Raw genomic sequence first — 19,653 nt, 5'->3', positions numbered from 1 at the left:
AGAAAAAAAAAAAAAAGACGGCTCGTTACTGAGCTGTGCCCTGTATAGGACAACAGTTTTAGCAGTTGGAGAAGGGAACAAGTGATTGGTTACCCATGAACACTTCTTGTTTCTACTTTGAAAAGTAAAGGCAATGGACCAACCTTCTCCAGCAGCCGTGTCGGACCATCACTTCTAGCTTTCTCCTTACCATCCATTTGCATCTGATGAAGAGTCCTAACTTCCTTATTCTTTGGACTGCAGAGAAGGGGAAGGAAATGGAGAAAAAGAAGAGGTGGAAGAGGAGAGGGTGGAATAAAGAAAGAGGACAGGGAGGAAGAAGAATCTATTTTTTCCCCCCAATTTTACATTAAGAAACTGCATATAAAGGGGAGAAAAGGTCTAGTAGTTTTTTTATTTTCTTATAAATTGCCTACCAGCATCAATTTAAAGGATTAATTATACAAGAATTTGAAAATTCTATGAACAAAAATGTTGTAATGACCACAAATGCAACAATATAATGTGCTTTTAAAACCCTATCACCTTTACATTTTGTCCAAGAAAAAATAATGTCTTATGTTACAAGTCTCAGTAATTCTACTGTATTTTATATTACTCATTGTTACTTGGATTTAGAATGCTTTTCTAATGTGGAAAACTATATACTGGATAATGCAAAATAAAAAATAATTTAGAATGTAGTACAATGCTAGATTTGAGTTTAGTACAGACATTATAATTCATGAAATCCTTGAAAGTGTAAATAAATGGAAATAATTTCTTTTTTGTGAAAATACCGAACTACATGTTACCATGGATACTGAATGTTGCTTAGAGTTTTGTTCTTTTCTTAGCAGTCAAAGACCATCTCAAACATTAAGATGGTGCTGTATTCTCAGAATCTTATTGGATTTATGAGAAAAATCATAATAGATTGCTACAATTAAATCTGGTTCAAAGATACATCTTTGCTTGCTGCTGAAAGTAAAAGACAGTGATACTTGGAGTTATGTCATGTAATTACACTGCCATGGCTAGATTTGAGGCCATATGATACAAATGATATGTGATTTACATGTCAGTTTTTCCCATGATCTGAGTGAATTTTTGGAGATACTTGGGCAAGATATATTCAGTTCTTTCTTAAACAAGGTTTGCAGGTGTACTTTTCTGTATGCGGAGTTATGATTATTGGCTAAAGAATTTTTAGGCCATGGTTGAGATTCAAAGAAATCTATTTTGGAATTATGTACCATTAGCTAACTACATATGTTTTTCCACCTTTATGACAATTCTAGAAACAAAAGATAATTGTGCTGCCTCATAGGTCATTTCCCCTATGTTGGATTAATAATAAAACTTGGTTTATTTAGTAGATTATTAGATACAGATCTCAAATAGGTTACTCAAATAGGTTACAAAAAGATAAAACCAAAACCAGGTTTCTTTCGTTCTTTCATTTATCCTTGCCTATTCTTTGGTAAACATTCAGTGGTAAAGTCAGTTCTATAACCAGTACTACTGACTGAGAAGCCTAAAACAGTGAGTCTTAGTGAGGCAGTTTTCGTGCTGACAGAGTATATATCTACCACAAGGAAGGAAAAATGAAGAGTCCGGGCATTGCAGCAAGTGGAAGCAAAGTTGCGCAGGTTTTAACTTGACTTTACTTTTGCTATTTTTGTTGCCTCCAGTTTGGCAACTTATATGGGTTGATTTACCATTTTAATACATTATACATAGTGGTCCTGCTTCCATTCCACATTTGCAAAATGATCTGGCAACCTAAGAGGACAGAGGAAGAAGCCAGGGCTCCATTATACAGATCTGAGAATGCTTGGAATATCTCATACTTTATTCTAGAATACTAAGTTAAACAATGCTACAGTATGAAGTAGTTTATTTGCTCAAATGATGTGAAAATATGGACAGGTGAAAAGCAAAAACTTCCCTTGATGAATTCATCATTTTAAAATATAATGTTCATTATAAATTGGTGGTAAAGCACACTTTTTAAATTTTGGGTTTTTTAATTTAATGCTGCAGGATCTAAACATTCAAATTGAATCACAACATTATAAGGGAGAAAAAAACTAAAATCATAAATAGAGCAAGTGATTTTCATCATCCCCTCTGCCCTCCATCCAAAGTAATTTTAGTCCAAGGGAATAAGAAATAGTTGGCAATCAACTATCTGGAACGGGTTGATTCATCAACAGAGGGATTGATTCATTCAATGATTGAATGAGGATATCAGGTAATTTTTTTTCTCTGTTTGGCATATGTAGATTATCTCACAGGTATCTGGATTACAAATTGTAAGGAAAAGGCATAAGTATATTCAAACTATGATAATTAAAAAGAAACTAAGCACTATGACCAAATGGGATTTATTCCCAAGCTCAACATTCAAAAATCAGTTAAGGAAATCATCATATCAACATGTTAAAGAAGAAAAATACATGATCATATCAAAATGCAGAAAAGGTGTTTGACAAAATCCAGCACATTCATGATAAAAATGCTCCACAAACTAGGAATAAAGGAGACCTTTCTCTACTTGATAAAGAAGATCTACAACAAACTGACAACTAACCTCACACTTAACAGTGAAAACCTTGAAACTTTCCCACTAAGGTCAGGAACAAGGCAAGGATATTCTCTCTCACCACCTTTTTTTTTAACATCATAGTGGAAGTACTAGTTAATGCAATAAGGCAATGAAAGGAAACAAAATGTATAGAGATTGGGAAGGAAAGCATAAAACTTTGTTAGCAAGTTACATGATAATCTATATAGAAAGTCCAAAAGAACTGACAAAAAAATTCCTAGAACCAATAAGCAATTATAGTAAGTTTGCAGAACATAAGGTTAGCAGACAAAATTCACTTTCCTATATGCCAGTAATGAACAAGTGGAATTTGAAATTAAAATCACAATATCATTTACATTAGCATCAAACATTGAAATATTTAGGTATAAACCTAACAATATGTATAAGATATATATCAGGAAAACTACAAAAATCTGATGCAGAATTCAAAGAACTAACTCAATGTAGGGATATTCCATGTTCATGGTAGGAAGACTCAGTATTATCAAGACGTCAGTTCTTCTCAACTTGATCTGTAGATTCAATGCAATCCCAAACTTCCAGCAAATTATTTTGTGGATGTTGACAAGCAGATTTAAAGTTTATATGGGAAGGCAAAAGACCCAGAATAGCCAGCCAACACATTACTGAAAGAGAAGAACAGAATTGGAGGATTGATACTATCTAACTTCAAGACTCACTATAAAGATACAGTAGTAAAGATAGTGTGATGTTGGTAAAAGAATAGACAAATAGATCAATGGAACAGAAGAAAGATCCCAGAAATAGACACACATAAAATATAGTCAACTGATATTTGATAAAGGAGCAAAGGCACTGCAATAAGCCAAAGATAGTCTAGTCTCTTCAATAAATGGATCTGAAACTACTGAACATGCAAAATAAAAATCTAGACACAGACCTTATTCTCATCACAAAAACTAACTCAAAATGGATAGACCTAAATGTAAAATGCAAAACTGTAAAACTCCTAGAAGTTAACATAAGAGAAAACCAAATGATCCTGAATGTGGTGATGACTTTTTAGATACAACACTAAAGGAAAAATTGACAAAAAATAATTGATAAGCTGGACTTAATTAAAATTAAAAACTTATGCTCTGTAAAAGACAATATCAAGATAATTAGACCATCCACAAAGTGGGGGAAAATATTTGCAAAGGATATATCTGATAAGGGACTGTTAGGCAAAATATACAAAAATTCTTGAAACTCCACAATAATAAATGACCTGACTTAAAAATGTGACACCTCACCAAAGAAGATACACAGATGGAAAATTAGCATATGAAAAGGTGTTCCACATCATATGTCATCAGGAAAATGCAAATTAAAACAATGAGATACCACTACACATCTATTAAAATGGCTAAAATCTGGAACACTGATGACACCACTTGTTGGTGAGGATGCGTAGCCACTGGACCTCTCATGCATTGTAGTGGGAATGCGAAATGGTACAGCCATTTAGGAAGACAGGTTGATAGTTTCTCAAAAAATGGAACATAGTCTTCCAATACAATCCAGCAATCACACTCCTTGGTATTTACCCAAAGGAGCTGAAAAATTATGTCCACACAAAAACCTGAACATGGATATTTATAGCAGCTTTATTCATAATGGCCAAAACTTGGAAGCAACTGAGAAATCCTTCAGTAGGTGAAAGGATAAATTGTGATAGATCCAGACAATGAAATATTACTTGGTGTTCAAAAGAATTGAGCTATCAAGCCATGAAAAGACATGGAGGAAACTTACATGCATATTACTAAGTGCAAGAAGCCAGTCTGAAAGGGTTACATACTATATGATTTTAAGTATATGATATTCTGCAAAAGCCAAAACTATGGAGAAAATAAAAAAGATCAGTGGTTGCCAGGGGTTATGGGCATGGGAGGGATGAACAGACCGAACACAGAGGATTTCTATGGCAGTGAAAAGACTAGTGTAATGCCATAATGGTGGATCCATGTCATTGTACATTTGTCCAAAGGCGTAGGATATGCAACACCAAGAGTGAACTTAATGTAAACTATGGATTTTGAGTGATAATAACGTTCAATGTAGACCTATAAATTATAACCAATGTACCACTCTGGTGGGCGATATTGATAATGAGGGGGTGGTTTTACATGTCTGGGGTGAGGAGGTATATGGCAAATCTCTGTACCTTCTGCTCAATTTTGCTGTGAACCTACAACTGCTCTATTTTTTTTAAAGCTATCATATGGTTAAAAAAAAAAAGGAACTAAGTACTTCCATAAATGTTCGATTATAGAATTCTTATTGATGAGATATCTTGTGACTTGAGTATATTTAGCAAACACCCATGAAGTCTAAAAGAAATCCTCTCCTGGACATTTTGTTTTTAATTCTTAGGTCAGATGTTGCCCTTTTGTATAATGATCGCTCTGTCCTTGAGAATCACCATGTGAGTGCAGCTTATCGACTTATGCAAGAAGAAGAAATGAATGTTTTGATAAATTTATCCAAAGATGACTGGAGGTGAGTTTCAAAGGAAGCCCAGAGGAAATTTAATTTCAGGAAAAAGTTAAATTATGTGATTTAAAGTGAAGAAAGTCAATCCCTCACTCATATTATAAAAATTCCCCTTGACTGGATGACTCTGAGAAGGATTAGTACCTAGAAGATGTTGTTCAGGAGCCAGGCTCTGCTGGTTGGAGTTGAGCTATTTTCCAGGCTAATTTCACATCTGTATACATCATAGCCAGTCCACAAGACTGCACACCACACAACACATACTTCAGGATACATAATGATGTACTCTCTGGAATGGAGCTCTGCTTAATTGTGGTCCTAAATAAATTCAGAATCTTAGTGTAATATGGATTCCTTCATATATTACTTTTCTATATGTGGAGTTTAGCTTTTTTAAAAAATAAAAAAAAATTCACTGTTTGAGGAAAAAAATTACAAATACAATATACTAAAATGACGCAGATGCAGAGGGAAATCTTACCTGTTTCTCCAAGGCATCCATCTGCTTAAAAAGAAAAAAATCATAGATCAGTGATACTTGTTGCCACATAGAGAGAAATAACAAGATGTACCCCTACAACTCAGCATAACTTTTCATTCTTCTTGATCCTTTGGTCATCATCAGGCCTTTCATTTAACTATAGGGCTGCCAGATATAGCAAATAAAAATAAGGGATGTCCAGTTAAGTATGAATTTCCGATAAACATAGAAATTTTTAGTGCAAATATGTCTGCTGATCCCTACTAGTCAATGAGACTTACTTATACTTAAAAAAAGAAAAGCCTTATCTTTAACAAAGATTTTGTTAAAAGTTAGTTAATGGGCTGAAAATTTTCCATTTAAATATCAAAGGTTTTTCCATTTTTCTTTAAATTGAGGTAAAAGAAAAGAAGTGCCTTGGGATTAAGAACTGCCTCAAAATAAATGAATGAGTAAATGAATAATTGGTTAATTCAAGATTTAAAACAAGCCCTAATTTTTGATGGTTACTTTTCCAAATATTCAAGCTTTCTGGTTTTTCAAGGCCATTTTTGAAGGTGTGTAAAAAATACCAGCTCACTTTTGCAACTATAGAAGCAAATCTAATGTGCGTGGAAGGAGGCACTTTGTTTTGGGAAACTGGTTCGGGTCTTTCATTTTATTCTGCAAGAAACAATAGCCCAGTTGGGTTTCCAGCTAAGAAGGCCAGCATCTAATTGTAAAAGGATCTTAAAGCTACGACGGCTGGGCTGTGTGGAGAATAGAAGAGCAAAAGTAGGTGTAGGGAGATAAGTTTGGAGGTATTTCTTGTAATCATAAAGATGATTATTTACATTTAGAGTATTAATTTAATTTTTCATCAGTGATTATTATTCCCAGAGGTAACATTTATATTATTAATTTTTACAGTTATTCCTGTGAATTAACATTTTCCTTCTCAAAGTTGATTCTGTTGCTATTTCAGTGTGATTTTTTTACTACTACATTTTTGTTCTTTAACATCTTTATTATTCTAATAATTTATTCCTGTAATATTTTATAAATTTCTGTACAGTAACTTCTCAGAATCATCCTAATTGAATATTTTTATAGAATTATTTTAACAAATACTATAATATCATATAGATTGTAGAATTTAATAGATCCAACATTGTTTCTTTTTTTTAATTTTTTTTTTTTTTAAGATTTTATTTATTTGCGAGAGAGAGAATGAGAGACAGAGAGCATGAGAGGGAGGAGGGTCAGAGGGAGAAGCAGACTCCCTGCCGAGCGGGGAGCCCGATGCGGGACTCGATCCCGGGACTCGATCCCGGGACTCCAGGATCATGACCTGAGCCGAAGGCAGTCGCTTAACCAACTGAGCCACCCAGGCGCCCCTCCAACATTGTTTCTAAAAAGCTACAAAAGATACATTTGCTAGTATAAAGTTGATAACATGTTACCACAAATTAAAATATAATAGCTTTTTAGAGATTTGTAGGTTTTCTGTTTGCATATCTATTTATTTCTTAAAGTAACTTTAGTAACCATAAATGCAATAATTTAAAAATTTTGGTAAGGAAGATTCATAAATAAAGTAACATTTCCCTTGTGCACTATTTTGCCTAGCTTATTGATACACTATTTGTTGATTATTGATAATATCTAGCATTACTAATCACTTATTTACGAAGTACAATGTACTAAATTTTACAGATTTCATAAAACTTTTGTCTCATTTTTCCTTAGTTAAAATAAGTATTTTGGTTCAGTTGCTATTGTAATATGGGTCTCTTCCTAATTCCAGAGAAAAAAATGTAATTAAGAATAAGTTTAAGGGCGCCTGGGTGGCTAATTCAGTTAAGTGTCTACCTTCCACTCAGGTCATGATCCCGGAGTCCTGGGGATCTGTGGAGCCCCTCATCAGGCTCCCTGCTCATCAGGGAATCTGCTCCTCCCTCTGCCTCTCACCCCTAATGTTCTCTCACATGTGTTCTCTCTTTCAAATAAATAAATAAAATCTTTAAAAAAATTATTAACTATTTTTAGTTTCCATTCCTTTAATACTTGGGTAAAAGTGTTCTAAGCAAGCTATCCAATATCATCAATAGTAATCAGAATATTGATTTCTCACAATGCTCATCTAAAAATCCAGTTGAATTGAGCACCCATAATTTTCAGCAAGCATCTCTAATATGTGGTTGTTTTAAAAACAAATCATTCAATCCTACAAACTTTAGGTTAAAAACCTTTGACACGAGATTATAATTCACCTTATAAAGGTAAACACACACCTTTTATTTAGCCTCTCTTGGCCATGCCACAGAATGAAAATAAAATACGATTTCCAGTGTGAGTGACCTTTTTATGTATCTGTACTGAGCAAGCAATGACTTGTAGAACATGCAAGGCTTTGCTGAAATAACCAATTTCCTACTTAGTGTGAAAATGCGTTATTCGTGCAAAGGTTTTGTGATATGGTCAGTGTTTAGCTCAAATTAAAATTTGATTAAAATTTCAATAATACCAATAGCTCTGTCTACAATATTGTAGAGTCAGGGTCCCAAAAGCCAAAAAGAAGAATCCCCACTCACTTTAGCATCTTGCTTCTCTAGGTTCTTAGAATAGAAAGAAGTGGTCCAACTGTCAGCTTTAGGAGTGGGAACTCTTGGGGTTGAATCTTGCCTCTGCCATCTACCAGCTACCTGTGTGACTGGGCAAAACTCAATTTCCTCTGGTGTGAAATGATAATAGCTCCTCATATAAAAGCACCTAGCACACTGTTTGGACTAAATAGATCCTGAATACATAGTGGTGGTTTTAATAATAGCAAATACTGCATTTAAAATTATGTTTTTAAGTTGGTCAGGATCCTTTCAGATAGAAAAACAGTATTTAGGAATTATGAGTAGGGGAGGGTTGTGGGTGTGCGTGGGGGAAGCATCCAGTTCTTTAAGGGGTGACGTTAAACAACATCATTCACAGATCACTCTTCTGGCAACTTCCTAAAGCCGTAAGAGTTAAAGGGTGAAATAATGTCAATGTTTGTGAGCGCTTTTATGTTTAAAAAATAGCATCTTCCGTGCTCATATCCATAAAGAAAAATAAAATTTAGTTAGTAATATTTAAGAAAATGTTTTACTTGAGAATCATCAAGGGCCAAATGAACCTTTCTTTTGATGACTCCACAGGGATCTTCGGAACCTAGTGATTGAAATGGTTTTGTCTACAGACATGTCAGGTCACTTCCAGCAAATTAAAAATATAAGAAGCAGTTTGCAGCAGCCTGAAGGGTAGGTTATTTTCTTCCATCATGTTGAAGGTCCGTGGGCTTAGACTCAGAAAAGACTGTAATTGGTTACTTTGGTCTGATAATTTGAACATGTCCTTGGTTTGACAGGATTGACAAAGCCAAAACTATGTCCCTGATCCTCCATGCAGCAGACATCAGCCACCCAGCCAAATCCTGGCAACTGCACCACCGCTGGACCATGGCCTTGATGGAGGAGTTTTTCCTGCAGGTGCCTCCTTCACAAATGTGCAAATGTTTTTGGAAATAGTGACTATGCGTATTGACGTGCACCTTTTTAAATGCAGAATCCAGGACTTGTGACTTACTATTATCAACTGGCCACAACACATCCTTGGGACTTTAAGCAGAATTTATCAGTCTTTCAGATAAATGTATTTCATAATCCTATGCAGTATAATATATGTTTTAAAGAGAGTCAAGTCTTGGATCGCAGATGCTACTCTTAGGAAAGAAAGAAACAAACAAATCAGCATTGTTGTCTGCTATTAAGAGGTAAAATGCTAGAGTAGAGAGAGCAAATATCTTTCATCATAAAATACAAAAGGGGAGGATATACAGCACTGCTGTATACATCTTGTTGGGCAAGGGAGGCTGAGAAATGTAGTTTTTTGCTGGGCGGACATGTGCCTAAGTAAAAACTAGATTGTTATATGAAAAAGCAAGCTTGGACATGGGGAATGGCCAGTGCTCTCTACCACAAGTATACTTTTTTTTTTTTTAAATAGTATCCCTGTTCTATTTCTACTTCCACCTGAGGTACCACAATACAAATATGATGCTAACCACCCAGAGTTAGCATCAGTTCCCAAAGTTAAAGGCTCAGTTTTCCATAAGAATGGCTTTACTTCAAGATGCCAACCTCAAGTGGGGCCCTAGGACACCAGCCCATCTGACCACTTGTTATAAATTCAGGGGTTCCCATGACCCTCCTCAGGTTTGACAATTTGTTGCAGTGACTCAAAGAACTCAAGAAAGCACTATACTTATGGTTATGGTTTAATTATAAAGAATACAATAAGGAATAGCCAATTGACATTTTACCTATTCTGAAGACATGAAGGCTGAATATATTACTATATTTGGAAGACTCTGGTTTCTGTCTCCCATTGTCAATGATTATGGTTTCACTTTAAAAATAGCATTGCATAGTCCTAGAGAAACTTACTGAGTAGCATCTTCCAAATTTAAGTATTTTCATACTAAAAATAGTTTAAACATATTTTAATACATTGTGTGGTAAAAAACAAAAAAACACCACAAATATTAAAACCTATCCAGTTCTACAGGGCAACTGTGTGCTATGGCCAAATAAAAATTATAATTTCATGTACTCAGCCAAATATTAACTAGAAAATGGTAAATCTAAAGAGAACTTAGAGATCTTTAAGAACACCTTTCTCATAGTAGAGATGAAAACAACAGAAATAAGAAAACAACCTGACTTTGTTCAGGTTAAGAAAAATTTTTTAAATATTTTAAATGATCCTGAAAGCACAACTTTTGAAATTTTGTCAGATGCAGTTAAAGCAATGCTTAGAAGAAATTTTATTAGCTTTAAATGCTTATATTAGAAAAGAACAAAAGTATGTATCAATCATCTGTGTTTCCACCTAAATAAGCCAGAGTTAGGAAAATTAAACCTAGTTGATTGAATAAAGTAACAAATATAAAGTTGATTGAAGGAAGTAACAAATATAAAGCTGAATGAAGGAAGTAACAAATATAAAAGCAGAAATCAATGAAATAGGACAAAGACAAACAATAGCAAAAATTAACAAAGAAAGCAGTTGGTTCTTTGAAAAAAAAATAAAATTATTAGCAAGTTTAAAAAGAGAAAAACCCCACAAATTATAAATAAAAAAGAAGTTATCATTATGGACCCTACACATAGTAAAAGGATAAGGAATATTATGCACAATTTATGCCAATACATTTGACAATTTAGAAGAAATGTCAAATTCTTTGAAAGATATAAATTACCAAAACAAACACAAGAAAAAATTGTAATTTGTATATCCATGTATTTATTTTTAAACATTGAATTTATAATTTAAACTCTTTCCATGAAGAAATATTCAGGCTTAGATGGTTTCAATTCTTAATTCTCATTTCAGTTCTCAATTCTCATTTCAGTTCTCAATTCAGATGAGAGATGGTGAGTTCTCTCAAGCTTTTCAAAACGAAATAATGCCAGTTTTAACACAGAGTGAGAGGGAAAATTATCAGTATAACCCTGACAAAACCTGATGAAGATTTTGCAAGTAAAGAAAATTACATACCCATATCTGTCATGAACCTAGTTGGAAAATTCCTTTAAATGTTAGCAAATCCAATCCAGCAATATAGTAAAAGAGTATATTTTATGACCTGAGTTGATTTAATATTAAAAAATCATTTAAAGTAATTTACTATACTAAGAGAAAAAAGAATCCTACTATCATGTCAATAGATGCAGAAAAGGCATTTGACAAAATTCAAAAGAAACTAATTACAAAAACCTTCTGCAAACTAGAAATAGGGGACCTCTCTCAACATGGTAAAAAGTGTCAATAGCTTTCATAATACTTCCTGGTGAAATATTGAACACTTTCATGCTAAGTTCAAGATATCTGCTCTTACCACTTCTTTTCAACATGGCATTTGAAGCTCTAGCCATTAAAATAAATAGAAGAAAATAAAGTATAGATTGGATAGAAATAAAAAGAACTGTCTTTATTTGCAGAAACATGAGCTTCTACAAAGAAAATTTTAAGGAATCTCTAAAAAGCTACTAGAACTGATGAATAAGTTTAACAGAGTTGTAGGATCAATTGTAGTTCTGTATGCTGGCAACAAACAACTTGGAAATAAAAATTTCAATACAATATGATTTATAATAGCATAAAAATAAAAAGTGAGAATATATTTAATTAAATGCATATAAAACCTAAGCACTGAAAACCACAGGGTATTGTTGAGAGAAGATTTTTAAAGACCTATCTATGTAGATTGAAAGGTATACCACATTAATGGATTAACATGTTAAGATGTCAATTCTTCCAAAATTGATTAATACACTTAACATAATCTTTATCAGAAATTGTAACAGACTTCTTTGTAGCAGTTGAAAGAGAGCTGATCCTAAAATCAACATGGAAATGTAAGAATCTGAAAATGGCCAAAACAATTTTGAAAAAGACTGAGAAAGTTGGAGAATTTATACCTCCTTATCACATGACTTAGTAGAAAGCTAGAGTCATCAAGACAGTGTGTTATTAACATGGAGACAGGCAAGTAGACCAATAAAATAGAACAGTGAACCCATACTTATCTTGTCATTTGATTTTCTACAAAAGCAACAAAACATTTCAATGGAGAAAGGAAAGTTTGTAAATAGCAAGGGAATGATACTTATTAAATATAGGAGAGAAAAGGAATCTTGTCCCTTATATAAATATTAACTCAGGATTGACCCCAGCCTTAATATAAAACACGACTCTAAAGGTTCTAGAGGAAAACTTAGGAGAATATGTCTCTAATTTGGGGGGTAGCCAAATATTTCTTAGAAAAGACACAAAAAGCACTGCCTAAAAAAAGAAAAAAAATAGGCAAAGTGGACAAGAGCAAATTTTAAAGCTTCTTCTCTTCCAAAAATACCATGAAGGCAAGCCATAGAGTGAGAGAAAATATTTGTACTACAAATATCTGTCCAAGGGCTTGTTCACAGATTGCGTAAGGAACTCCTACAAATCAGTAATTAAAAAAAAAAAATCAGACTAATTTGATCAGACACGATACCTCTACATCCTCACCATAAGAGCTAAAATTAAAAGGACTGAAAATATTAAGTGTTATTGAGGCTGTGGAGCAACTGGACTCCAGTTGCAAGTCCAGGCATTACAGGTAGAAGTATAGGTCATTACAACCCATCTGAAAACTACTGGTAAGCAATCACTAAAGAGAAACTTACTATTCCCTATGACCCAGCATGTCCACCCACAGGTGTATAACTCAGAAAAACTGGTGCTTATGCCCACCAAAAGTGGAGTAGTCATAACAGTATTACTTATGATAGTCCAATTTACATCAATACTAGAAATGGTATAGTCATACAATGGAATACCACGCAAAAATTAAAAAAATGGACTAATAACACAAACAAGGATGAATCTCAAAAAAATACATACTGTATGATTCCATTTATATGAAGCTCCAAACTGGCAAAATTAATCTCTGGTGATTGAAATCTGAACGATGGGTGCCTATAGGAGGTGAGATTCACTGGAAAAAGTTAAGGGAATCTCTGGAGGTAGTGGAAACGTTTCATATATTAATTGACTGTTAATTACATAAATGTGTTCATAATTTATGTTTTTAAGATTTGTACGTAAGTTTTTCCTTGACTTAAAAAAGAATATATCAGAATAAAGGTGCTTCATCAATGACTTGAACTCTAAAAAAAAAAAAAAACAGTGTTAAGAAAAGTCTCTAATAAATTCCAGAGACTTTTTATTTTATAGATTTTATTTATTTATTTGACAGAGAGAGACACAGCAAGAGAGGGAACACAAGCAGGGGGAGTGGGAGAGGGAGAAGCAGGCTTCTCGCTGAGCAGGGAGCCCGATGTGGGGCTCGATCCCAGGACCCTGGGATCATGACCTGAGCCGAAGGCAGACGCTTAACAACTGAGCCACCCAGGCACCTCAAATTCCAGAGACTCTTGAAAATTACTGTTAGATATCTAAACAGTATCATGACTTGTATTATCCCTGTCTTGTATTGATTTCAAACCAAAGAATGCCTTACAGAACCATGAGAATAATGAATTTAATGAAATTGAGTCCAGATGTTTTTGAAATTCACTATCTTCTTGAGTTTTCTAGAAAAGTGACTGATAGTAATAATGAAGCTTCCAGCACGCAGTGATTTTTGACATCTGAAATCCAGGGTAGAGGGAAACTGTTCCGTAAAGCTATTTAGCAATTCTGTCATTCTCAGTGCCTGATAAACAGTGACTCAGATATCTAAATTGAGATTAATATGCATGCAACACAAAAGGTCAAGTCTTGGAATAGGTATAGCATCAATATTTGGAATGTTTTTATGATCTGCATTTTTCAGATTGTGTTAGAGTAAGAAAGTGTCAGGTTTTTGTTTTGTTTTGTTTTGTTTGACAAGATTCTTGATGGGCAATGATAAGCATTTGTATCACCCCAGAATGTTCAGAAATGACAGTCTTTTCTTGAATTACCTTAAGATGAGATACTTACAGCTCAAAGGAGAGTAAAGCATACATGTTAATATGGACTATTATAAAATCAAATTGTCTCTGCTAGCATTCCCTCTTCTCTTCAACTATGAAATTCCTTTCAGATCATAATAAGTTGATTTAGGAATTGAGCTTTTAATAATGGAATCTTATATTTCTTAGTCTCTGGACTTTTAAAAGTAAGTGACTTTCAAATCCCCTTCAGAAAGATATATTGCAAAACAGGTGAAGGTCAAAACAAGCGAGTTTGTACTACCAACAAACATGTTCACAAGCAAAACAAGTTTATCTTTATGAGACTTATGCTAACATATGACATTGATGCCAACAGCTAAAATGTTTCCATGCATTCAAGTAACTAAATGAATCCCGCAGTACTCTTGTTCTTTGTCATATCCCATATTTTAGCCCTTTGGAGGTGTGTGTGTGCACATATAAATACACACATATACATATATGTGTACATATATACATATATGTACATACATATATATACATACGTGTGATTTAATGTTTCAGGAAAATCCTGAGGAATTTTGGGATGTGTTGACTTCTAAGTCACTTTCTTATTAATTTGTCTACTAAGTTTATTTTATCTAACAAAGGGCTTAAATAGATATTAAGAATTTTTAAAACACAATGTATTTCTGGAAGACAAACCAAGGTTGACCAAGATATCTGTACCATCCTTTAAACATCCCCAACTGTTGGTGTAGCTACTTTAAGCGTACCTTCTAAAGCCATGAGAAACTGTAGCCTGAGAAGATCAGAATTGTATCCAGATTTTGCAGCCTTGAGAAACTTATTTCTGTCTCTAATAAGCAACAGATGATGAAGCAGGTCCTCATCTCCAAAGCATGTTTCACAGCACTATTGTGATATTCATCAATAGAGTTAATGTCCTCTCCTCGAGTGTTCCCACAGCTCAACACAGTTGCCTTAGCCCTCTGACTATAATGTGTGGATTCAGAAGATGCTCCCTTCTTTACAACTATGAGTGATGAGACAGACATCAGAGATGCAGGGACTGGCCAAGGAAAAGGCATTAGTACAGGAAGACAGGTTTTTGCTTTTTATTCTCTCTTTGAACAGACATATTAGGTTGGCAAGATAATAAGAAGTTACTACCAATAAAGATTTGTTCATGCTTCATACTATATGAACCCAATAACTAAGTGAATTTTTCCCTTTTTCAACTAGTTGTTTTGTGACACACTAAAAAAAAAGGACATTTATGTAAAATCTCCATTTACCAATACATATTACCTTGTCAAACAAATAATTGGGAATGCAATTTTTTGGAGAGGGAAGGACAAAGTAATTATTTATTCTAAATTGTATACCATCAAGCCCCTTATGTTCTTCAGCATTGCTAGAAGTAGTATAAAATGTGTTATCTCAAAATAGATTTTATTTCCCACATTAATAAAAGTGTACTTAGTGCATTCCCAGCCAAGGATCTGGCATCACAAATTCAGACACAACCAAAGAAATATTCATCACTATAAAGAACCCTAGCTATGAGCCAGGATAATAACTTAAAATGTAAAAACCAAAGCTCATAGTTTTAAGAGGCATGCAAGTATTATACAAGGGGTACTAATGTTCTACAAAATATAACTCACAAAATACAATTATACCACATCATAAATTTTGCTTAAAGTGAATATGTTAGCTATAATAATCATTAAACTTTTAGACAGTTTTGGTGGCTTTCTAGAATTTAGAAGGACCGTTTTTAGAAGGAAGGAAGATAATTAGGTGGCCTAAATCCCTTAAGTAGGTTGTGCCAGGAGGGCTAAACTATTGCTTCTTCCCCTTCTCCTCAGTTAAATTCCCAGATAGAACTAGTGGCCCCTCCAATTCATCCTTGGCCTTATAGTGGCCTCCAGGTCTGTGGTCAGGAGCTTCCTGTATGTTTATCGGTGGTAGGGCTTCTGTGATTAAAACTTAGGTTTCAATGCAAAAGGTTTCTCAGGATTTCTATACTTCACCCTTTTCTATCTTCTTCAGTTCTCGAAAGCTATAGAAATTGCTTTGGCTTCGGATAAAATGCAAAAAACAAGAAATGTGCCAGTAAGTCATGGGATTTGACATCCTGTTGACAGTGATCAGAGCATCTCACACTGTTAAGAAAATATAAAAATAATGATTGGTCTTTGTTGTGGCCTTTCAGAGAAGAAACCTCAGCAACCTCCGGGGGAACTGAAGACAGGCAGGAGCTTGAGCACCACAGGCTGCCTGGTGTTTCCATGTTGCTGGGGTCACTTTCTCCCCTTCCCCACCTGCAGGCTCATCCCCAAGAAAGGATGCGGGGATCCACAAACAGAATTGAGTGGCATTGATTAATTAATTGAGTTTGGTGCCTTAGGGCCCTATATTTTTGGCTCCAACCACTGTACAAATCAATGTACCAGAATATATGTATATTCGGTATTTTACCGATTTTTTTGAAAGTACATTTTTGGCCTCCTGAAGGCAGTGCCCTCAAATGAAAGTACATCCGCCAAGAAAAACTAGTTGACTTTTACAATGTCTGTTGCCTTGACCCCTGATCTCATCTTGATGGAAAGTAAATGTTCCCTATTCAGGGATATTATAAGGAAAATTACAAAGTTTGTCAAATTTATCCTCAGGGAATCCAACTTTCTCTTTACGTATCTTTCCCTCTCATTTAGTAGTAACCCCCGCCTTGTCCTATTTTGTTTATAGTGCCCTCAGAGTCTGGCTATAGGGCCCCCTACTAATCTTGCACTCATGGCCTTAATTCACCCTAAAGGATAACACTTTAAATATTTATAAATAAATTAAATAATTAATGTGCTTTAGCTTTCAATGTGCTTTAGCAGTGGAAATTTAATATCCCAATTCCATTGTGGAATACAAGAAGCAAACAGAATATAAAATTTCTCACTCCAAATATAGGAAGGTGGACCCTACATAAATCTGTCAAATGCCTAAGTCCTATATGAAAATGTTGCCATCTAGCATTCTATAAAATTTAGCTCATGGAAGATAAATCATCACAGTGTCTTCTTCAGGCCCAAATTATCATTTTTAGATCAAAGAACTTCTGTTATATAGTATAAAAATATAGCTATTAAAATACCAGACAGCAGCTCCCGATCAATAAAACCAATCAGTCATATCCTCATAGGTCAGATAAGTGTCTCCAATATCGCATTTCCCATGAAGTCCATGAGGAGCTTTATTTCTATTTTAACAATAACAATATTATTATTTATAGTTTAACATAAACAATGATATTATTCTTGTACCTTATTCTCAATATGCTAAAAATCAAATCCATGATAGTCTTCAAATCCAGCCCTCATTCATATTGTCTTACTTCTATTAGTGGTACCAAAGACTCCTCTTCATTCAGGTGTGAAGCCCAAGAGTCATCTTCAGTTCACTTCTTGTCATCCCCCACACTGCTGACAAATCAATCTTTCAAAAGTAGAACTCCTGTCGGTCAATCCCCTGCTAGAAAACAGGGTGTGTGTGTGGGGGAAGCCAATGCTTCTCTGCCACATGCTCAATTAAGTACCAATCTTTTTTCCTGTGGTTTAACACCATCCAAAATATGCATTAGACATCATAAATATCTCACAGTTCTGTATCTTTGCTATTATTAAGTATGATTCTTATTTATTTGTCTTTTTTTTATTATGTTATGTTAATCACCATACATCACATCATTAGTTTTCGATGTAGTGTTCCATGATTCATTGTTTGCGTATAACACCCAGTGCTCCATGCAGGACATGCCCTCTTTAATACGCATCACCAGGCTAACCCATCCCCCAACCTCCCTCCCCTCTAGAACATATAATGTTATATTAGCTTCAGGTGTACCATAAAGTGATGCGACACTTCTGTACCATACTTTGTGCTCATCATGGATAGTGTACTCTCAATCCTCTTTACCTGGAAGAAGTGTGGTTCTTATTTGCTAATATTAATGACTGTTTACCGAATACTAGTCTTCATGTAAATTACCTTAGATAGCCTCAGGATAATCCTACTAGGTAGATACTATGATATCTTTATTCCTAATATGAGTTAACCTCAATTACCAAGTGAGGTAACATATGAGAATTCATTTCAGCAAAGGTTGTGATATGTCTAAAGTAACAGAGAGAACCAATTGGACAGCAGGGATCCAAGTGTGTATTTTATAGCTCCAAGGCTGATGGCACTAATAATTCCTTGCCCTGGATGTAAATATTAATTCCAAATGGAATGGGTGTCATTATCCTCTAAGGAAGGAGCATGGCTGCTGAAGGAGGTCATGGAAATTCTACGCCCCATTTTCTCTAAGTCATGACAGTAAAATATACCCATTTGCAGCTACTTTGCCTACTTCTCTGGTGACCATATCTAGATTTTCGTCAAACAATTCTGATTTCAAACTTTCTCCTCCTTATAATCAGAGGCATGGTTTAGAGGAAGTGCACCAGGCAACATTGTCAATGAAAAATTGTAAAGCCCATAAAACATATTGACATGATTTTGTAAAGATCATGAGAAAAGGTGTTCAAGGTCGCCGAGTGAGTGGGAACTCAGAATTCCTCCAGTAGGCGGTCCGTTGTTACCATTGTTACATGGGCTCCACATCAATGCAAAAGTGAAGGCCCTTCCCTTTTGTCTTCTGACTTCAGAAACTGACCGTGTGTCCTAAATTGTGGCCTTACACAAGGCCGGTATAGTCCATGAAGATACTATAGCGTAGGAAAAAATAGAGTCCGAGGCATTCTTTCAAATAGCCAGAAAATTGAAGCGAAGAGAAGAAAGTAAAGTAGCTTCTCTTTCTTTTGTAAGCATATCCCCTTGAATGCAAAGGAAAGAACCTGTGTTTGATGTTTGATAAACCTTGTGAAGAGAACGTTTTGCCCAGAGCAGCCTTCATTTTAGGAGATGAAAATTGAATTAGTTCTTGTGGTGTTGAACCCAAACATAAATGGAATTCTTTAACATATGTGCTCAATTAACCTACCATAGATAAGATCAAATAATAAAAATCATTGACATTTCAATTTTCTGAGACTATATTAAAATAAAATAATGCACACAGAAAGTAAAAGTGTTGAAGATATTCTTCAATATTTGCTGTGGGAGATTCAATTAAAATTGAATTCAATTAAAATTCAATATTTGCTGTGGGAGATTCAATTAATAAATGGAAAGATGTTTCAAAATGTTAATATACTTTTAATTTCAAAAAGCAGTACAATCATGAAGTCTTGATACTTGAAGATCTGTGTGATGTACTTGGCATGGGGGAAAAAAGAGCATAAAAATCCACGAGCTTGAGTGTTAATTAAATGTGAAATAACACACAGAGATGACTATTTTATGGTAGCTGCTGAAAATTCCAAAGAGCAAAGATTTGTCTCTTTATAGTAAAGGGGTTGTAATGCCAAAGCAGAGTCTCCACTTGCTGAAAATGCTCATTTTTTTTTTCTTCAGTAACATATATGTCCTCAAAAGGGAGACTGAGTAAAGTTACATCAACTTGGACTATACCTTTGGTTTTA

General features: G+C 34.5%; 1 protein-coding gene across 3 annotated transcripts in view; it reads left to right on the top strand.

Moving 5' to 3' along the window:
• PDE1A (phosphodiesterase 1A) overlaps positions 1-19,653 on the top strand; it is a 237,086-nt gene that overhangs the window by 185,307 nt on the left and 32,126 nt on the right. For all 3 annotated transcript variants that reach the window (XM_045868406.1, XM_045868407.2, XM_054506108.2), the window contains 3 exons: positions 4,973-5,098; positions 8,744-8,845; positions 8,953-9,073. In XM_045868406.1, the coding sequence (XP_045724362.1) occupies positions 4,973-5,098; positions 8,744-8,845; positions 8,953-9,073 (349 nt within the window). The remainder of the gene's footprint in view (positions 1-4,972; positions 5,099-8,743; positions 8,846-8,952; positions 9,074-19,653) is intronic.

This window comes from Mirounga angustirostris, unplaced genomic scaffold (genome assembly GCF_029215605.1).
Source record: "Mirounga angustirostris isolate CCGP_5_RB_7025 unplaced genomic scaffold, mMirAng1.0.hap1 SCAF_3, whole genome shotgun sequence".
In the NCBI taxonomy this organism is placed as follows: domain Eukaryota; kingdom Metazoa; phylum Chordata; class Mammalia; order Carnivora; family Phocidae; genus Mirounga; species Mirounga angustirostris.
This window is presented reverse-complemented; position numbering and strand designations above follow the sequence as displayed.